The 15,769-nt window shown below is 34.6% G+C and overlaps 2 protein-coding genes and 1 non-coding gene across 3 annotated transcripts; 2 read left to right on the top strand and 1 right to left on the bottom strand.

Moving 5' to 3' along the window:
* The first annotated feature begins 820 nt into the window (after positions 1 to 820).
* Positions 821 to 3,832, top strand: LOC102611501 (6-phosphogluconate dehydrogenase, decarboxylating 2-like). Its single transcript, XM_006482280.4, has 2 exons — positions 821 to 1,020; positions 2,003 to 3,832. Exon 2 carries the CDS (start codon positions 2,011 to 2,013, stop codon positions 3,472 to 3,474), a length of 1,464 nt encoding a protein of 487 aa, XP_006482343.1. The 5' UTR covers positions 821 to 1,020; positions 2,003 to 2,010; the 3' UTR covers positions 3,475 to 3,832.
* Positions 3,833 to 5,426: 1,594 nt separating this feature from the next.
* LOC102611218 (protein SOB FIVE-LIKE 3) lies at positions 5,427 to 5,831 on the bottom strand. Its single transcript, XM_052443812.1, has one exon. The coding sequence runs from the start codon at positions 5,829 to 5,831 to the stop codon at positions 5,427 to 5,429; it is 405 nt and encodes a 134-aa protein (XP_052299772.1).
* A 2,438-nt stretch (positions 5,832 to 8,269) lies between these two features.
* On the top strand, positions 8,270 to 8,350 carry TRNAL-CAG (transfer RNA leucine (anticodon CAG)). Its single transcript has one exon. It is a non-coding gene; the product is annotated as a tRNA-Leu (tRNA).
* Positions 8,351 to 15,769: the final 7,419 nt, after the last annotated feature.

Below are 15,769 nucleotides of genomic sequence, written 5' to 3'. Positions count from 1 at the left end.
CATTTTCTTCCCATTTTACCTTTGGAATTGGTTTTGGGTCAAAGATTAGAAACTTGACGGCTAGCCACAAAGATCAAAGCAGTGAATTGAGCAGCCGTCAATTATAAAATGTTCAGATCAAATTTGACATTGATAAGTGATTAATAGAAGGAAGACTTTCTATAATATGCTCTAGCCGGAGGGAAAAGAAAAAGTAGTATGTGTATTGAAACTTCATATTGTCCCACATAAATAAAATTAATATTTGATGGATTCAATCTGATTGTATTTATCCTTTTCATAATTTTTCACCCTATTAACATGTTTAAAAGTGATCAGTTACGCATAATATATACATTTTCTCAGAATCATATTATACTTTTGTATAATACATGAACATAAAATGTTACGACTGAAGACATCATCCATCTTAAATAGCACATCTATATGCATAGCATGGATGCTATTGTATAAAATCATGTAAATTAAATAAAAAAATAATGAAGTAATAAAATAACAAGATCGAAATTATTGAATCTCATCTAATATCTGTCACTTAACAGCCGTCAATAATAGTAGGAAGCCAGTCCAATTATCAACCATCAATCATCATAACTATTTTAATTTTAAACAAACCCCTACGATAAAAAGGTTTTTCTTTTTTTATTGTTTGCCACATCAGCTTGGCGTAGTTGAACCCAGATGACGTGGCAATACCAAGAGGTTAACGAACGATTGCTGATTCGCCAAGGGAGGAGAGTTGCCAACTTTGACCCGATTATGAATGGCTGGTGCAGCCACTTTGGCCTTTTCCATTAATAAAAAGCTCATATTTTTTTTTCCAGGGCAAGCAATATATATGTTATTGCCTTTTGCTGTGAAACTGTGTATTATTGACGTATTGTATTTTTAATCATTTATTATGTTTATAGAGTCTCTGCTCTGCTAATCCCAGATCACATTTTGGGTTGATTTGTCTGAATTTTCCTTCTCTTGTTTTTGCATCAGATTTTAGAAGAAGAAGAAGAAGAATTTTTTAAGGTTTGATTCTTTCGTAACTCCTTAAAGTCTTTTGTGTTCTATGATTTTGGTATAATTTTATAGGAGACTGAGCAAAGTAATGATCTTTCTGCGTTTGATTTAGAATTTGCTCATCTGGGTTTGCTTTCTATTTGTTCTGAGTTTATATGATCCACTTGTTTTAAGAATCCTTTTATCTGCATGATCATTCTTGTGCCTTATTCTTGCGCCTTTGTTTTTATTTCATTTTTACTCACGAAAGTCACAATTTTAGGCGATTGTAGACTAGTAGTTGGATCTTATTTCTTATGAATCATTCATTTATTTTATTGTTTATTTTTGCATTATTATATTATAATTAACTTATATTACAAACTAGTTTATCATAAGTCTAAAATACATACAATGATAGTAGAGTCGGGGCTCTACTCGCATTGCTTGAAAATCCGCTCCAATAGAGATTTACTCCCATATTATCAAAGGAAAAAACCGCTTCTACATTTCACTTCTAGGGGACCGAAACCAGGTTGGAGAGCCCATTTGGAGGTGACTTCCATCTGGCTAAGGATGGCTTCTCTATTCAGTTATCTAATTTTGCTTCCTTTTGACGTAACTAGTGAATCACTATGTTCCTAACAATGGCCTTCTAAGTATGCGGGTTTCCTGAAAAAGTGCATTTTTCAGCTGGAGACCTTTTTAAGATGCATTGGCTAATTGATTTTTACTAAATTATGTTAATCACATGATGATGCTGGTTCGATAATTTTTTACTTTTTACAATTTGATTAGCTCAGGAGTACATGCATGACCATCACTCATTTCACTATTGCATCTGATATTTCTTTCCCTGAAATAATCCACTTCATTCTTAAAAATAGATCATAAGTTGGCATTGAGTCATGGGTGGTGCTTCATTAAAATATTTATTCAAGGATCTCAAATTTGTTTGCTTTGTGAAAATCATTTTGAATTAATCTCACTATCAATCTCAATTGTGGAACAGAGGAAGATATGGTTGAGGGCAAACAACTTACGAGAATAGGCCTTGCTGGTCTGGCGGTCATGGGCCAAAATCTCGCCCTCAACATTGCTGAAAAAGGCTTTCCCATTTCTGTTTATAACCGAACTACCTCCAAAGTTGATGAGACAGTTGAAAGAGCTAAAAAGGAGGGAGATCTGCCTTTATTTGGTTTCCTTGATCCTGAATCGTTTGTCAATTCAATCCAAAAACCTCGGGTGATAATCATGCTTGTTAAAGCTGGTGCACCTGTTGACGAAACCATTAAGACCCTCTCCGCTTACATGGAGAAAGGTGATTGCATCATTGATGGGGGTAATGAGTGGTATGAGAACACCGAGAGAAGAGAGAAAGCCATGGCTGAATTGGGTTTGCTCTACCTTGGAATGGGAGTTTCAGGTGGTGAAGAGGGTGCAAGACATGGTCCTTCTTTGATGCCTGGAGGATCATTCGAGGCTTACAAGTATATTGAAGACATTCTTCTAAAGGTCGCGGCTCAAGTTCCTGATAGCGGCCCCTGTGTGACTTACATTAGCAAAGGTGGATCTGGTAATTTTGTGAAGATGATTCATAATGGAATTGAATACGGTGATATGCAGCTGATTGCAGAGGCTTATGATGTACTGAAATCTGTTGGAAAGTTGACAAATGAGGAACTGCAAAATGTTTTCACAGAATGGAACAAGGGGGAGCTTCTCAGCTTCTTGATTGAAATCACTGCAGATATTTTTGGAATAAAGGATGATAAGGGAGATGGTTACTTGGTTGACAAGGTTTTGGACAAAACAGGTATGAAGGGTACTGGCAAATGGACTGTACAGCAAGCTGCTGATCTATCAGTTGCAGCTCCCACTATTGCATCTTCTTTGGATGCAAGGTTCCTTAGTGGTTTAAAGGAAGAAAGAGTTGAAGCTGCCAAAGTCTTTAAATCAGGTGGCTTTGGTGTTCAGTCTAACCAAGCTGTGGACAAGCAAAAGTTGATTGATGATGTGAGGCAGGCTCTTTATGCATCCAAGATATGTAGTTACGCACAGGGGATGAATCTTATTCGTGCAAAGAGTATTGAAAAAGGATGGGACTTGAAGTTGGGGGAACTGGCTAGGATTTGGAAGGGGGGTTGCATTATCCGTGCTGTGTTCCTTGACAGAATCAAGAAGGCATACGATAGGAATGCTGATCTGGCAAACCTTCTTGTGGACCCTGAGTTTGCAAAGGAAATTGTTGATAGGCAGTCTGCCTGGCGAAGAGTTGTTTGCCTTGCTATCAACTCGGGTATTAGCACACCTGGTATGTCATCCAGTCTTGCTTATTTCGACTCATACAGAAGGGAAAGGTTGCCAGCTAATTTGGTCCAAGCTCAACGAGATTATTTTGGTGCTCATACATATGAAAGGATTGATATGGAAGGATCTTTTCATACCGAGTGGTTCAAGATTGCCAAACAGTCCAAAATCTAATTATTCTCCTAAAAAGATTCAGCTTAACCAGAACTCTTAATAAACATAATAATCTCTGCTTTAGACTAGCTGGGCAGAGCTTACACCACTGGTGTTTGGTGAAAGTGTGTTTTAAGTATGAATTGTTTCATCAGATCAAATCTCTGGAATTATTTCTCTTTTGTTTGTCATGCTTGTGCTTGGGCAGATCTTCTGCTTTGCTTTGTGTTAAGGTGCAAATTGATTAAGTTTTCGTTCCCGGCAGTTTAAGGAGCCGTGTATTTATAACTGTTGGGCATAATGGCTTTTTATGTAATGTTTAATCAAATTATCGAAGAGAAGTTTTATATTTTGAATAAATCATCAGTTGGTGGTGCTAGTCTTGTGCTGCTATTTGGATGATTGAAATTGTTTGTGCTCAACATTCTGTGGGATTCAGGTGACATCATTGCTTTCACATATCAAATCAGATTAAGGCCTATATCTGCATTGCTTTCTCACATCGCTTGAAGCAAGCCGAGTCATTCTTACATGATAGATAGAAGATGGTCGAGTTACCCGACCATTCAATCTTTGACACTCAGTTCACTTTAAGGTTATAGGCCAACTTCTTGCTTTAATGCTTTGGATTCATTCTGTCTCTCATTTAATAACTTTAGTTTTACTTTTTCGATTTGTAGTGGTAGCCCTTCCCAGTTTCACAGTTATATTATTAAAGGATGGCTCATTTATACATTTGAGAGAATCCTTAACATGTTACATAAATTTCCTTTTTGTTTTAACACCCCAGTACTGCCGTGAGAACCTTAAATGAATCTACAGAGTCAAGACTAGCACTAGGAGTAAACACAAAATCTTATTTTAGTTTACTTTTTGTTGTTTTCTGTCTTCTATAACACATGCTAACACCTTTTCTTTTCTCCTTTTCGTTTTAAATGTGAACAGAATATTCTTGATGTGATATGTATTATTCATTAAACTATAAGGAATATCAGTTAGTATATCTGTGCATGCTTTCTTGGTAGGAATTATCTGGGTATGTTCTATAATGTTTCTTTTCTTTAGCTTCATTGTACAGCCAACATTTTGAAGGTTCCTAGCTGTTGCACCTGCCTCCAATCTTTGTAGAGTTGAGTTTTTTTACAAGTGGCCATTGTTGTGTGTTCAAATATCTTTGTTGCCCTCAATAGTTGTCATTTGTCTTTCTAGGCTGATCTTTCTTCTTTCCAGCACAACACACACAAATGTACACACCCATTCATGCATGCACAAATTCATTGTTGTTTTTTATTAGTTTTGAAAGAATATTTGTTGTCTTGCAATCATTTTATTTTTCTTTTGTACTTCAATCTAATCCCATATGCACCAGAACTCTCACTTATTTGTCTTTCCATGCTGATCTAATGATCTTTCTTCTTTCCAGCACATTAAACTTGCTAGTTCATATCTTAACCCACACACAAGTACACATGGGCACACATGCACAAAAATGTATTCTTATTAATAGCTTATTCCATTAAAATACTTAATGTTTCTTTCTCTGTCAATTCAAACCCGATTGAACAGTAACTTCATTTTATCTCTTTCTTCTAATCTGCTTCATGAGGTAGTGTTTATTAATTTTTTATTTTTATTTTTTCCTTGAAACACCTTGATCTAACAATTGAATTGCAGAAGGCCAGAAGTTGAAAGTGCGATATGATTGGTGACCCAACCAAAGATGGTATGATATGGTTACTCAACCAAGAAAAACAGAAATGAAATACATGATTATTCATATGGCTGAGAAAACAGGAGACACTCTATTCCTGTGTGAATGTGTTCAAATTGATCTCAAATATGCAATGGAAGTATGAAATTACAAATATCTGATATGGAATACAATTCCATTCTTGAGAGAAAAATCCTAGAGAGAAACATTTTACCCTTTTGTAAACTCAAAGATTTTACAATCCTGCACAAATCAAATTGAACTACTTGAAGTGTTTTTTGTGAGCATCATTTTTATGCTTATGCTTACTACTATGATCAACACTTTTTTTCTCTTTTTCATTTGACTTCTTCCATGAAAGCAATTTCTTAGTACCACTCTTACCATGCTTAGAACTTGCCGTGCTATGTCTACCTTCATCATTTGGACGTTTATGCTGATGACTTGGACCAGAGGAAGCATCTGAAGCCATTGAATCATCACTATCTTCCTTGTTAAATCCACCATGAATGCCATCATTGTAGTTACTCTTACGATCATTGCTGTAATCCTCTTCATTGTAGCATTCCATATCATCTTCTTGCGCAGGAGAGTCAATGTACATTGTCCACCCAGATTCACTGCTGCTACATCCTTCTGTGCCGAAAGGGTATTTGGAGTTGTCCATTGCTCTATGCAAAGCCAGAGATTCTCAATGAACACTGGTGATGTGGAAAGTAATTATTCGGAAGCCAGGATGAAATGCAAAGAAAAAGAGTTTATTTAGGAGAAGAGAGTGATATAGGACGGTGGGAGGGAGGAAGAGAGAGACAAGTGTCATAGAAGTTATAAAACCTCTATTTATGGAGCCTATAGGATGATTTTGACATCTTAACAGATTTTATGATAATTAAACATTTTCTTATTAAAAAAAAAATGAAAGAAAGACCCTTGCAATAGACAGCTTATTAGACTGTTTTCTTTTTTTCTTTTTTTCCTTTTCTTAAAAGAATTTAAATTTTGAAGGAAATGGAGTTTCACATGCTCTCTTTCATTGCATATTTACAGAAGAACCCATTTCATAAACATGAGAGAAAATATCTTCACACTTAAAATTCTGCGTTGGTGTCACCAGAATATGCAGATGAACCCATTCCTCAAACTGGAAGAAATATGAGACCCATATCCCTAAGCATGATAGAGTCAGTACAACCATCCCGATTTCTCTATTTTTCTAACATGTCTTTATTTCTTTTGTCTTTTGCATTACCATAGATCAGCTTTGTGCAAAAAAAGTGCAGATAAGCCAACTGTGAGTTACAGAGTTCTGGTATCCAGATCAAAATGTTTCAAATGAGGCCGCCAAAGATCTTTACACTTTTGTTCTGTCATTGTTTGTTTTCTTGTCCCTTAACTTCTAACACAGACGGCTACTGTCTTCTTGTTACTGTGATCAAAACACTGGCATGCATAGATAAAACAACTGTTAAGTTGAAAATGTCCATTTTACGCTTACAATTTGTCACAGTTTTGCACCCACTACTTATAAATGAGACCAAAGCCTCTCTCGCCCACATCACATCTGATTATCGATAGAAGTTGTTGTATCATGCATGCATAATCATAATACTTGTTTATTTTAGACAATAACATGAAAAAAAACAAAAACAGCATAAACAATAGCAGCTGCCATGGCAGTTGTTTCCATGCCAACTTTTGTGAAAAGAAATTTGCAGCTCGCAGGCTTTTTTTTTTTTACTTTTTTTCATATGGGAAACTCACAGTTTTCATGTTTTTCTAGTCTTCATTTCTTACATCCCACTGTTTCCCACAATATTTCTTACTCAACTTGATTAACTACTTTTTGACTCAGAAGTAAACTCAAAAAAATGGTTTTTTTTAAAAAAAAAAAATCATTAAAAGAAAACAAAATGGGTTGGCAACACTTTTCTTGCTGTCTAATATTCTAATGGCGTGACTTAGGTTGCTTCCCACTTAAAATCTCATCATCTCTACCAAATTCAACTTTAATCTTTTTGAATCCTTTTTTACAGCTTTTTCTCTTCAAAGATTGCATCTTGACTTACCTTAATTATATGATTCTGATATAATTAAAAAAAAAAATTATGTTTTACCACGTGCTTGCATAGATGGCTGCTGCAACCCTTCCCCGTTTAAGTCAATAATGTGGTGGTTTTTGAAGCAGTTGCAATTTTGGACACGTTTTTATGAAAGCGCATTAATTTTTTTTTAACTAAGATTTGGATAAAGATGAGATATCTCCCTCAATGAACACCAATCCTTACCTACTATCATTATTCAAACTCAAGTAACTGCGATCGCAAAGAGCGTTCACACCCAAAAACTAAAAGCACATTAACACTCTAAATTTTTACACTTCATTCTGATATTGATTTCAAGAAGTTCTGATGTGAACCTCTTCAAACGGAAGTTAAGTTCATTTGTGCAAATGTGATAGAAAATAAGCTCAGACATTCGGAGTACGCTATAATAGTACTAATCCAAGTTTGGTGTTGGTAGATGTTTGACTAACTAACAGTAAATCAAACCAAAAAAAAAAAAAACTTGAATATACGAATAATTCTCTTAGAAAATAGAAACGTAATCGAGCTTCTAAAATGTCCCAATTCATGCGCTCTTGAATTTGCTTTCTTGCTTATAAAATCAGCAGCAGAAGCCCATTAAAGCTCTAAAGTTGCTGCTGCATGTACCAGAATTTGGTGAAGGTTTGTGAACCCAATTTTGTACTTTTACTTGGGCTGAAGCTTCCGCCACAGGATGGTGACTAAAACCAACTAAAGTGCAGCCCAAGAAAACAGTAAAAGCCTCATCTACTGGGCCTAGGAATAGTCACCCACTCACTATTTGTTTAGCTTTAAGAGGCAAAGGCATATGATCTCATATGCATGGTCAATCTTTAAACTATTTCATCTCACTTGCATTATATTTGATGGCAAAAATGAAAGCAGAAAGCAAGAGAAGAGTCAGGAAATCAACTTTGAACTCCAGCAAGTTAAATCAAAAGTGATTCCTAGCCATAGAGAAGGATTTCTCATCGAAACGATCAAATGATAAAATTTTTATTGGACTTCACCTACCGACAATGTCAAGATGGCCGAGTTGGTCTAAGGCGCCAGTTTCAGGTACTGGTCCGAAAGGGCATGGGTTCGAATCCCATTCTTGACACAGCACGTCTTTTTTTACTTTTATCCTAAATGATGGAATGATCAATGATCATTTTATGCTCCCGTGAAGAAAAACTAAAATTGCCTTTTTAGCAAGCTGCAGACCCCAGATTGTGCTTTCAACTTTTTCAAAACAAAACTTTTGCAAGCCCCGAATAAGAATATCCTGAGAGTATATCCAAATTGTGCAACACCTAGTCACCTACAGCAGTTTATAAATCAAACCATTGTCCCCCATTACCCACAGTGCTGTTGCCCTTATTTATTTATTCTTTTTCACCAGCCTGATGCTAATTCAACCAGACCATCATAGGCCTTAGCCTCTTTGCATTTCCAGGCCGCCGCGTCCACTAATTAGCAAAGTCAAAGCACAATTTTTGTCAATCATGGTAGTAACTAATCAAATGCCATATTAATTACATGAAAATTTATATATCCTATGGACATGGGTAGATGCTCTAGTTGTGAAATGACTGGGGTAATGAAATTTTGATCATCATAAGAACTTTCTGCGGCTGTGGATCATTGACTGGTTAATTTGTTTTAGAGTCGTTTGGCAACTGGTGAAGGCTGTTAATCTTGGGAGATTAAGCTTAAGCAAGATGAGGTTAACGTCTCCTTCAAGAAACCTGTTAAGGGAAAAAGGAAGTGGGTGCTAGTCCACTCTGGACTCTCACACAGTACTTTTCTTGTGTATCTTTTCTTGGGTATATAGCGAATTTGTTGCCATAATCTATCTATGATTATTAGCAAACGTCATCATAGTCATTGCTTCCATAATGATAATGACATTACATGGAAAATTAAGAGGAGTGATGGAACCAACTAGAAATATATTTATGACACGTCCTATAGAGTAAAGATATGTTTAGAATTAAGATGTTGTGTTTTCTATATATGCAATTGAGTTGTTGTGACTTTTATTTATTCAAGGCAGGCCACGTTGCTACCAAATAAAAATGGGTATTATTTAAATTAAGAGTGTTATTATAATAAAGAAGGTTATTGAGAAAACATTTAAAATGGTAAGCTAATTGTGATTTCTAAAAGTATATTACTTCGAATACAAGAAAACAGTTTCCATATTGACAAGCAGTAAAAGACCTTCAAATGATATGTTTGTTAAGTACATCCTGTTGAGCGAGAAACCAAAACAGTAAAAAGAACTGGAAAGATTGGACATTTTTTTTTGTAATATGGCCAAAACTTGGAACAAATCTACTTACACTCATCAAAATTATTTACATATTCCCGCAAACACAATACAATAGCACTAGAATCAACTTAGAGGAAAGAAAGATCAAATACAAATAAAATACATGAATTAAAACAAAACTTTATATTCAGCCACATGGAAATGATCGATGTAGCTACTTTCTCGAATCTTTAACTCAAACTTGCTCGCAGCAGCAAGGTTTTGATGAGATGGTGGCCTGCGTGGCCAGGTATGTCGGCTTGTCATCTCCGGCCATTATCACCACCACTTTTGGCTCAGGATCAAGCACCTTCGGCAGCACAGCCGGTTGGTTTTCTTGATCACGCCCGTTACCTGATGATGAGTTAGAGTAACGCTTTTGATAGGAGCATAACAATAGGACCAATGCCACAGCTATTAGCACTAGCACTAGAGCTAGGCTGGTAAAAAGGTAAGGAATTGGAGAGTGCCAAAGATCGATGGGTGCCGTTGTGTTTGCAGCCGCTGGCTTCATTTGCTATCTCTTTCTGTTTCCTCTGTTTCTTGATCTATCAAGAACTCTTTGATTGTTGTTGTACGTCTAGTGGCAATGAAATTAGATTGGTGCGAAAAGATGAATTTATAGGGGGGGATTCGAAGTGGTTTTGGTTTGATAGGATGATATTAAATGACCTTAATGGCCCTGAACTTTAAAGGGAACATTCCTGGTGCTATCACGTAATATTCTTACTGTTACTTCTTTATGATATCCATTGCAGATTTTGAAATTATGGCAAAATCTTTATTCTAGGCATTAGCTTGAAAGTATCTCTCTGGTACATATAATTTTTTTTTTTTGTTATAAACCATCTAGTGTGCTGCGACCGCATTGGGACTCGATTAATCCGGATTTGGAGTGTAGTCACAGTTAAGACTCTTTATCCCTCCTAAATGATATGTTTAATGGGGATCGAACCCGAGAGCTCTTCCCACAAATATCATCATCTACGCTTTTAAGTTTTTATAGGAGAATATTTAGGAGTTTTTTTTTCTTTTTTAATTTAAGCTCTCTTGAATTTATGAAGATTTTATACTATGTATATATTTATGGTATTACATTTCATATTTTGATTTAAAAAAAAAATAAAACTGAATAAAAGGCAGTATGTTAGTCCAAAATTTAGAGGAAAATTTACAAGAGGAAATAAATATAGTAAACAAAGGTATATTAGAGGAAGGTTTATTGGCAGCTATGATTAGAACAGAAGGAAGGATGAGGAGGCAACAAACAATGATGCAACCAGTGAAGGATGAGGGTTCAGGTGTTGTGTAAATCATCGAACAATTTCTATAAATAATCATCAGGAATTCCAAGCAATTGCTGACCTACAATTGAGTGCGCCCTTGAAATTGCACCAGCTTGGAGGAATTAGAGGCTCCCCTGGCCATGATGTCAAGATGTCAACATAAAAAGAGCAGTTCACAGGATGACGTTTTAGACCCTTGACAACCTTTTGTTCTTTTTATTCAAGATAAGATAAGAGTGAAGCGGCCGGGGGGGTGCAGCTCTAAAAAATTTTCAGAAAATCAGGTTGTAAAAATTCAACAAAATTTTATTTGTCTTTCAATATTTTCCCATGAACCTTTCATTTTTGTCCTACACGTCTCACTCTCATAAATGTGTTAATAAGTATCACACTTTTGTATGTATGTTCTCTAAAATAATCTTGAATTTTGTTCCATAACTAATTTGTGTCACATAGTTTTCTCGATATATTTATTCAAGTTTCTTGTCCGCATATATATAAAATTTGCTCAATATCGTCAGGGTAGCTAGCAGTTCTTGTCAATCAAGTAGCACGTATTAATTTATTTGACGTCATTGTGCATTGTGGTTGTGGACATTTGCTGCTCGTGTTGCAAACTTAAGATTTCAGAACAAATAATCTAGAGGTCTTTATTAATTCAAAGCACAAGAGTGAGGCCTTTCAATCAAACTTCAACTTGTCCTAGCTATAGGGAAATTAATGTGAACTCATGACCCTAAAAATTTAAAATTGACAAGGATACGTTATATGTAGAGGCTCTATCGGTCGCATTTGTTTGTCATTTTTGTCAGTGTCGAAGTAATTATACGGTATTAATCATCGGCCCCCATGTATTATTAATTGCATCCCATCGGTTCCTCTTTTTTTTTTCTTCTCATTTATCTATTACTGTTAGTATAATTAAATCACCTCATCGTCGAGTCAAATAATTTCTCCAATAGAATATCATTGTATTGGCAATTGAAGATTAAATTTAAAACAAATAAATAAAGACATGTTTGTTTTGATATGAGCAAATTAAATACAAGAGTCCCAGCCAATAGTGGTACGTAAAGCCAGTCTCATCTTGCTCTTAATTTGTACTTTTGATCTAGTAAGTATCTTCTTCTATATCTTGCTCTCATTTGTCGACATATTAACGTTTGTTTATTTTATAAAAGAGAAGTTTTGGTGGGTTGTTTAATGGCTCATGTAATGGACGGTGACAGTCCCCCTCTAAATCATCACAGCCATCAATTCATCCAAGACGTATATATATATTTTAAACAAATAATCAAGTAATAGATCTCAGCTGCAGCCACTTTAGTTTGTCTATCTCTCGTTGAAATTCTTCGAATGTGGATGAAAATATGTGGCATAGGATCTTGGGCATGAAATTGACAAGGCCATATGGGAAAATCTTGCATAAGAATTCTTCACCATAAAAAAGTTAGTGGGCAAATCTCTTTTTATGTACATGTATAGTTTGCCATGCCTAAAATCATCTCTTACTAAGAATCGATAATTAATTTATTGGAAAAAGAAAGTGCGTAATATGAAGACTATAATCTTTTTTTTTAATTAAAAAAAAAACATATTCAATTCAACTCATGTGAATAAAAATATTTCACTAGCTGGTTCTACTTAATTCAATCCTTCATGGGGGTGAAGATATAATTCTCATAATTCGAAAGCAATTTTTGCTTTCTTTGAACACAAATTCTCGAAATGAGCTATCGTAAAACTGATCTAGAGCTACATGTTATATAATTGATATTTGGCTATAAGTTATTATTGATACGTCAAAAATAAAATTATATGAAAAAAACCGATGGTGTAAGAAGTTAATTATAATCTTTTTTTTGTGGGGGGGGGGGGGAGAGAATAAGGAGCTAATATCCTATTAAAAAGTTCAATTGAAAGTGCTGACATCAACCTAAAATATAAATATAATAATAAACCACACACTCTCATATTGCTAAACATTTGCTGCAATTTATGCCTAATTTGAATACGCACTTTAAAACTTTTCACCGCCCAACAATTCCATGTGCAAAATTGCTGTGTGCTTCTTCAGATCGGCAAATAGAACAACTTATTAAAATTTTATTTTAGAGTGATGCAAAATTAGAGGAGGAGAAAAATTAAAAATAAAATAAAATCTTGACGTCTCCAAGCCCCCGCGTCTACTAACCCATATTTTATCAAAGAGATTTTAATTGAACATTTTTGGACACATTCTTCATCCCTTTTACATGTCAGATGAAGGGGGGCTTAACAAATTAAAAAGTGATCCCCCAACATTTACATCAAATGCAAGATTTTGTACACACTTTATGTAGTCAAGTTGAACTTGAGTGCTGTGACTGTTGTGTGGAGGCCTCATTTGATCATTCCACAGGTCATTAGGGTTTAATTTTAGTATACCGTATGTTATATATTCTCGCGTGTACATGTCTGACCTTATAGAAAATATAAATCTAAGCAATAAGGTGCAATTTTATTCGCACCACAATAAAACGATGAGAATATGTTAAATAAAAGTTCAATATTAGTATTAAAATGAGACTAGTATATATTTTTTTTCTTTGTCTAATGTAGTAAGATATATGGTGCGTTTGGAATTGAGATTGAGTAGTTGTATTTTAAAAGTTACAGTACTAAAGTATTTGGTAAACACTAACTGCTATAACTTAGAAACTATATTGATATAATTTTTGATTTGTTTGATAGATTTTTTTTTTTTTTGATGAATTGGGGCTCTAAGAAGAGCTAGAGAATAGCAGAACGGGGGTGAGAAACCCCGTAAGAGTCATGCAATAACAGAGCCCTAACGTCCAAAGGGGGGGAAGGGTACACAGTAAGGCCTAGCGGAATAGAAAACGCGAGGTTCGCCATATAATCTGCAGCAAAATTTGCTTCTCTGTAGATGTGAGAGATGGAAACATGCCAATCCAATTTGAGATAATCTTTGATAGTTTGGACCAATGGAGCATATTCATTGGTCAACACTGAAGGTCTAGCCACCAATTGAGTAACGCAAAGGCTATCCGTTTCAACTTTCAATCTGCGGATACCCGAATTCCATGCAAGCTGAATCCCTTGATATACATTTATCAAAATTATTATTTAAATTTTATATTTGTTACATATTATTTTTTTTTTCATAATTACAACTTTTTTTAAGCTGCAGTAAACAAGACCATAGTCGATAGACTCGTACTGGTTTCGGCAACTGAAATCAACTACTCAGATAGCCCATAGATTTATTGGCATTTTTTCCTCTTTCTATGTGATATTAACAGAAATAAAACACGTGCATATCTTTGATTTTTTCTTTTCTTTTCTTGAAAATAATTCTCATGCTTATCTTTTTTGAATATTTGGCACAAAAAGACACAACATGGCCCAAAATGAAAGCAAAACGAAAAACCAGGGACCCAGAAATTAATCAAATTGTCAATTTTAGTTCATTCTCATTGGTTCGCTCGTTAAGAGGGAAAGATAGATCTCATCGAACAAAAGGGGCTGCTTTGTTTTTTTTTTTCCCCTTCTTGATAACAATCATATGGGTTTTACTTTCCAAAAATTAAAAAAAAAAAAAAATCAATGAGTTTGGTTTTAATTTTGCTACAACTCACAAGTCGATCGATATCTAATTGGAAAAACTTTTTTGGTTTTTGACTCGAGTTATAGAATATCTTTATTGTTTAATAGAATATATATAAATTTACATTAATATTACAGGAAAATCTATTTCTAAAAACACCTGATTAATTATATGCATTTTCTTGAGAGTTTTAGTTTTTCTTTTTCTTTTTCCCTTACAATATGTGTATTTATGGAAGGTTAAATACATAGTCATTTACAGATGTAGACTCCTTGAATATGTTAATTGATTTCGGAAAAAATTAACACAAAAAGGTCTCAATTTGACATTTAAAAAAAAAAGAAAAGAAAGAATCCTCGTTAATGTTAGTTGTTAAATGATTTTGCAGTGCTTCGCAAATTTAAAAAAAAACAAAAAAACAAAAACGAATTCTTTAAATCCCCAAATTTATTCAATTGACCTTTGGATGTCTGTTCGTGTAAAGAGTCATCATCAATACATGAAGAAAAATGTTATGGAAGCAGAAGCTGGTAGTAGTTTTGTTGATGTCAAAAAACGACCTCAACAACTGAATTTGTTTTGGTGGAGAAGACAACACGATCTGAGCCTTTACAGTGAGTTCAATATGAATTTCTCAACATCCCAATGTCATCCATCATGTTCTCCAATTATCATCCCCCAAGGTTCCTCCCCCAACTCTTTCTCTATTTTTACCTTTTATTGCCCCCCTCCAGATAGTTGGCCATTTTCTCCTTTTTATGTGGTAATGGAGCCATCAACTCCTTAATTCTAGGATCAATATACCACCAATAATGATTTAGTTTAGACAAAAATTGTCTATCAACATCAGTCCCTAGTTTTCAATACCAAGAAGACATAATCGGTGTTGGAAGCTTAAAAAGAAATAGAAAAATAAAATCCCTCCAACCTCTCAAAATATAGAATCAAATATATAAATTTAATCTCAGAATGTAGAATCAAATATGTAAATATTGACCTCAAATTGTAGAATCAAATATGTAGATGTTGACCTCAAATTGTAGAATCAAATATGTAGATGTTGACCTCAAATTGTAGAGTTAAACATATAGAACAAAATTTGAAGATATCAACCTTAACATATAGAATTAAACATGTGGAGGTCGATCTCAAATTACAAAATTAAAACATGTAAATGTCCACCTCAATAAGGCTAGGAAAATAAATTAATTGGACCTCTATAATGCAAAAATATTTTACCAAGCTAGACCTCAACAAGGCTACCAGAACATAATCAAATTGACCTTAATAAGGCCTAGACAGTTTATCAAGCTACTCAATAGGGCTAGC

The sequence above is a fragment of the Citrus sinensis genome, chromosome 6, assembly GCF_022201045.2.
Source record: "Citrus sinensis cultivar Valencia sweet orange chromosome 6, DVS_A1.0, whole genome shotgun sequence".
In the NCBI taxonomy this organism is placed as follows: Eukaryota; Viridiplantae; Streptophyta; class Magnoliopsida; order Sapindales; family Rutaceae; genus Citrus; species Citrus sinensis.
Note: the sequence above shows the minus strand (reverse complement) of the source record. Positions and strands in the feature narration are given on the sequence as shown.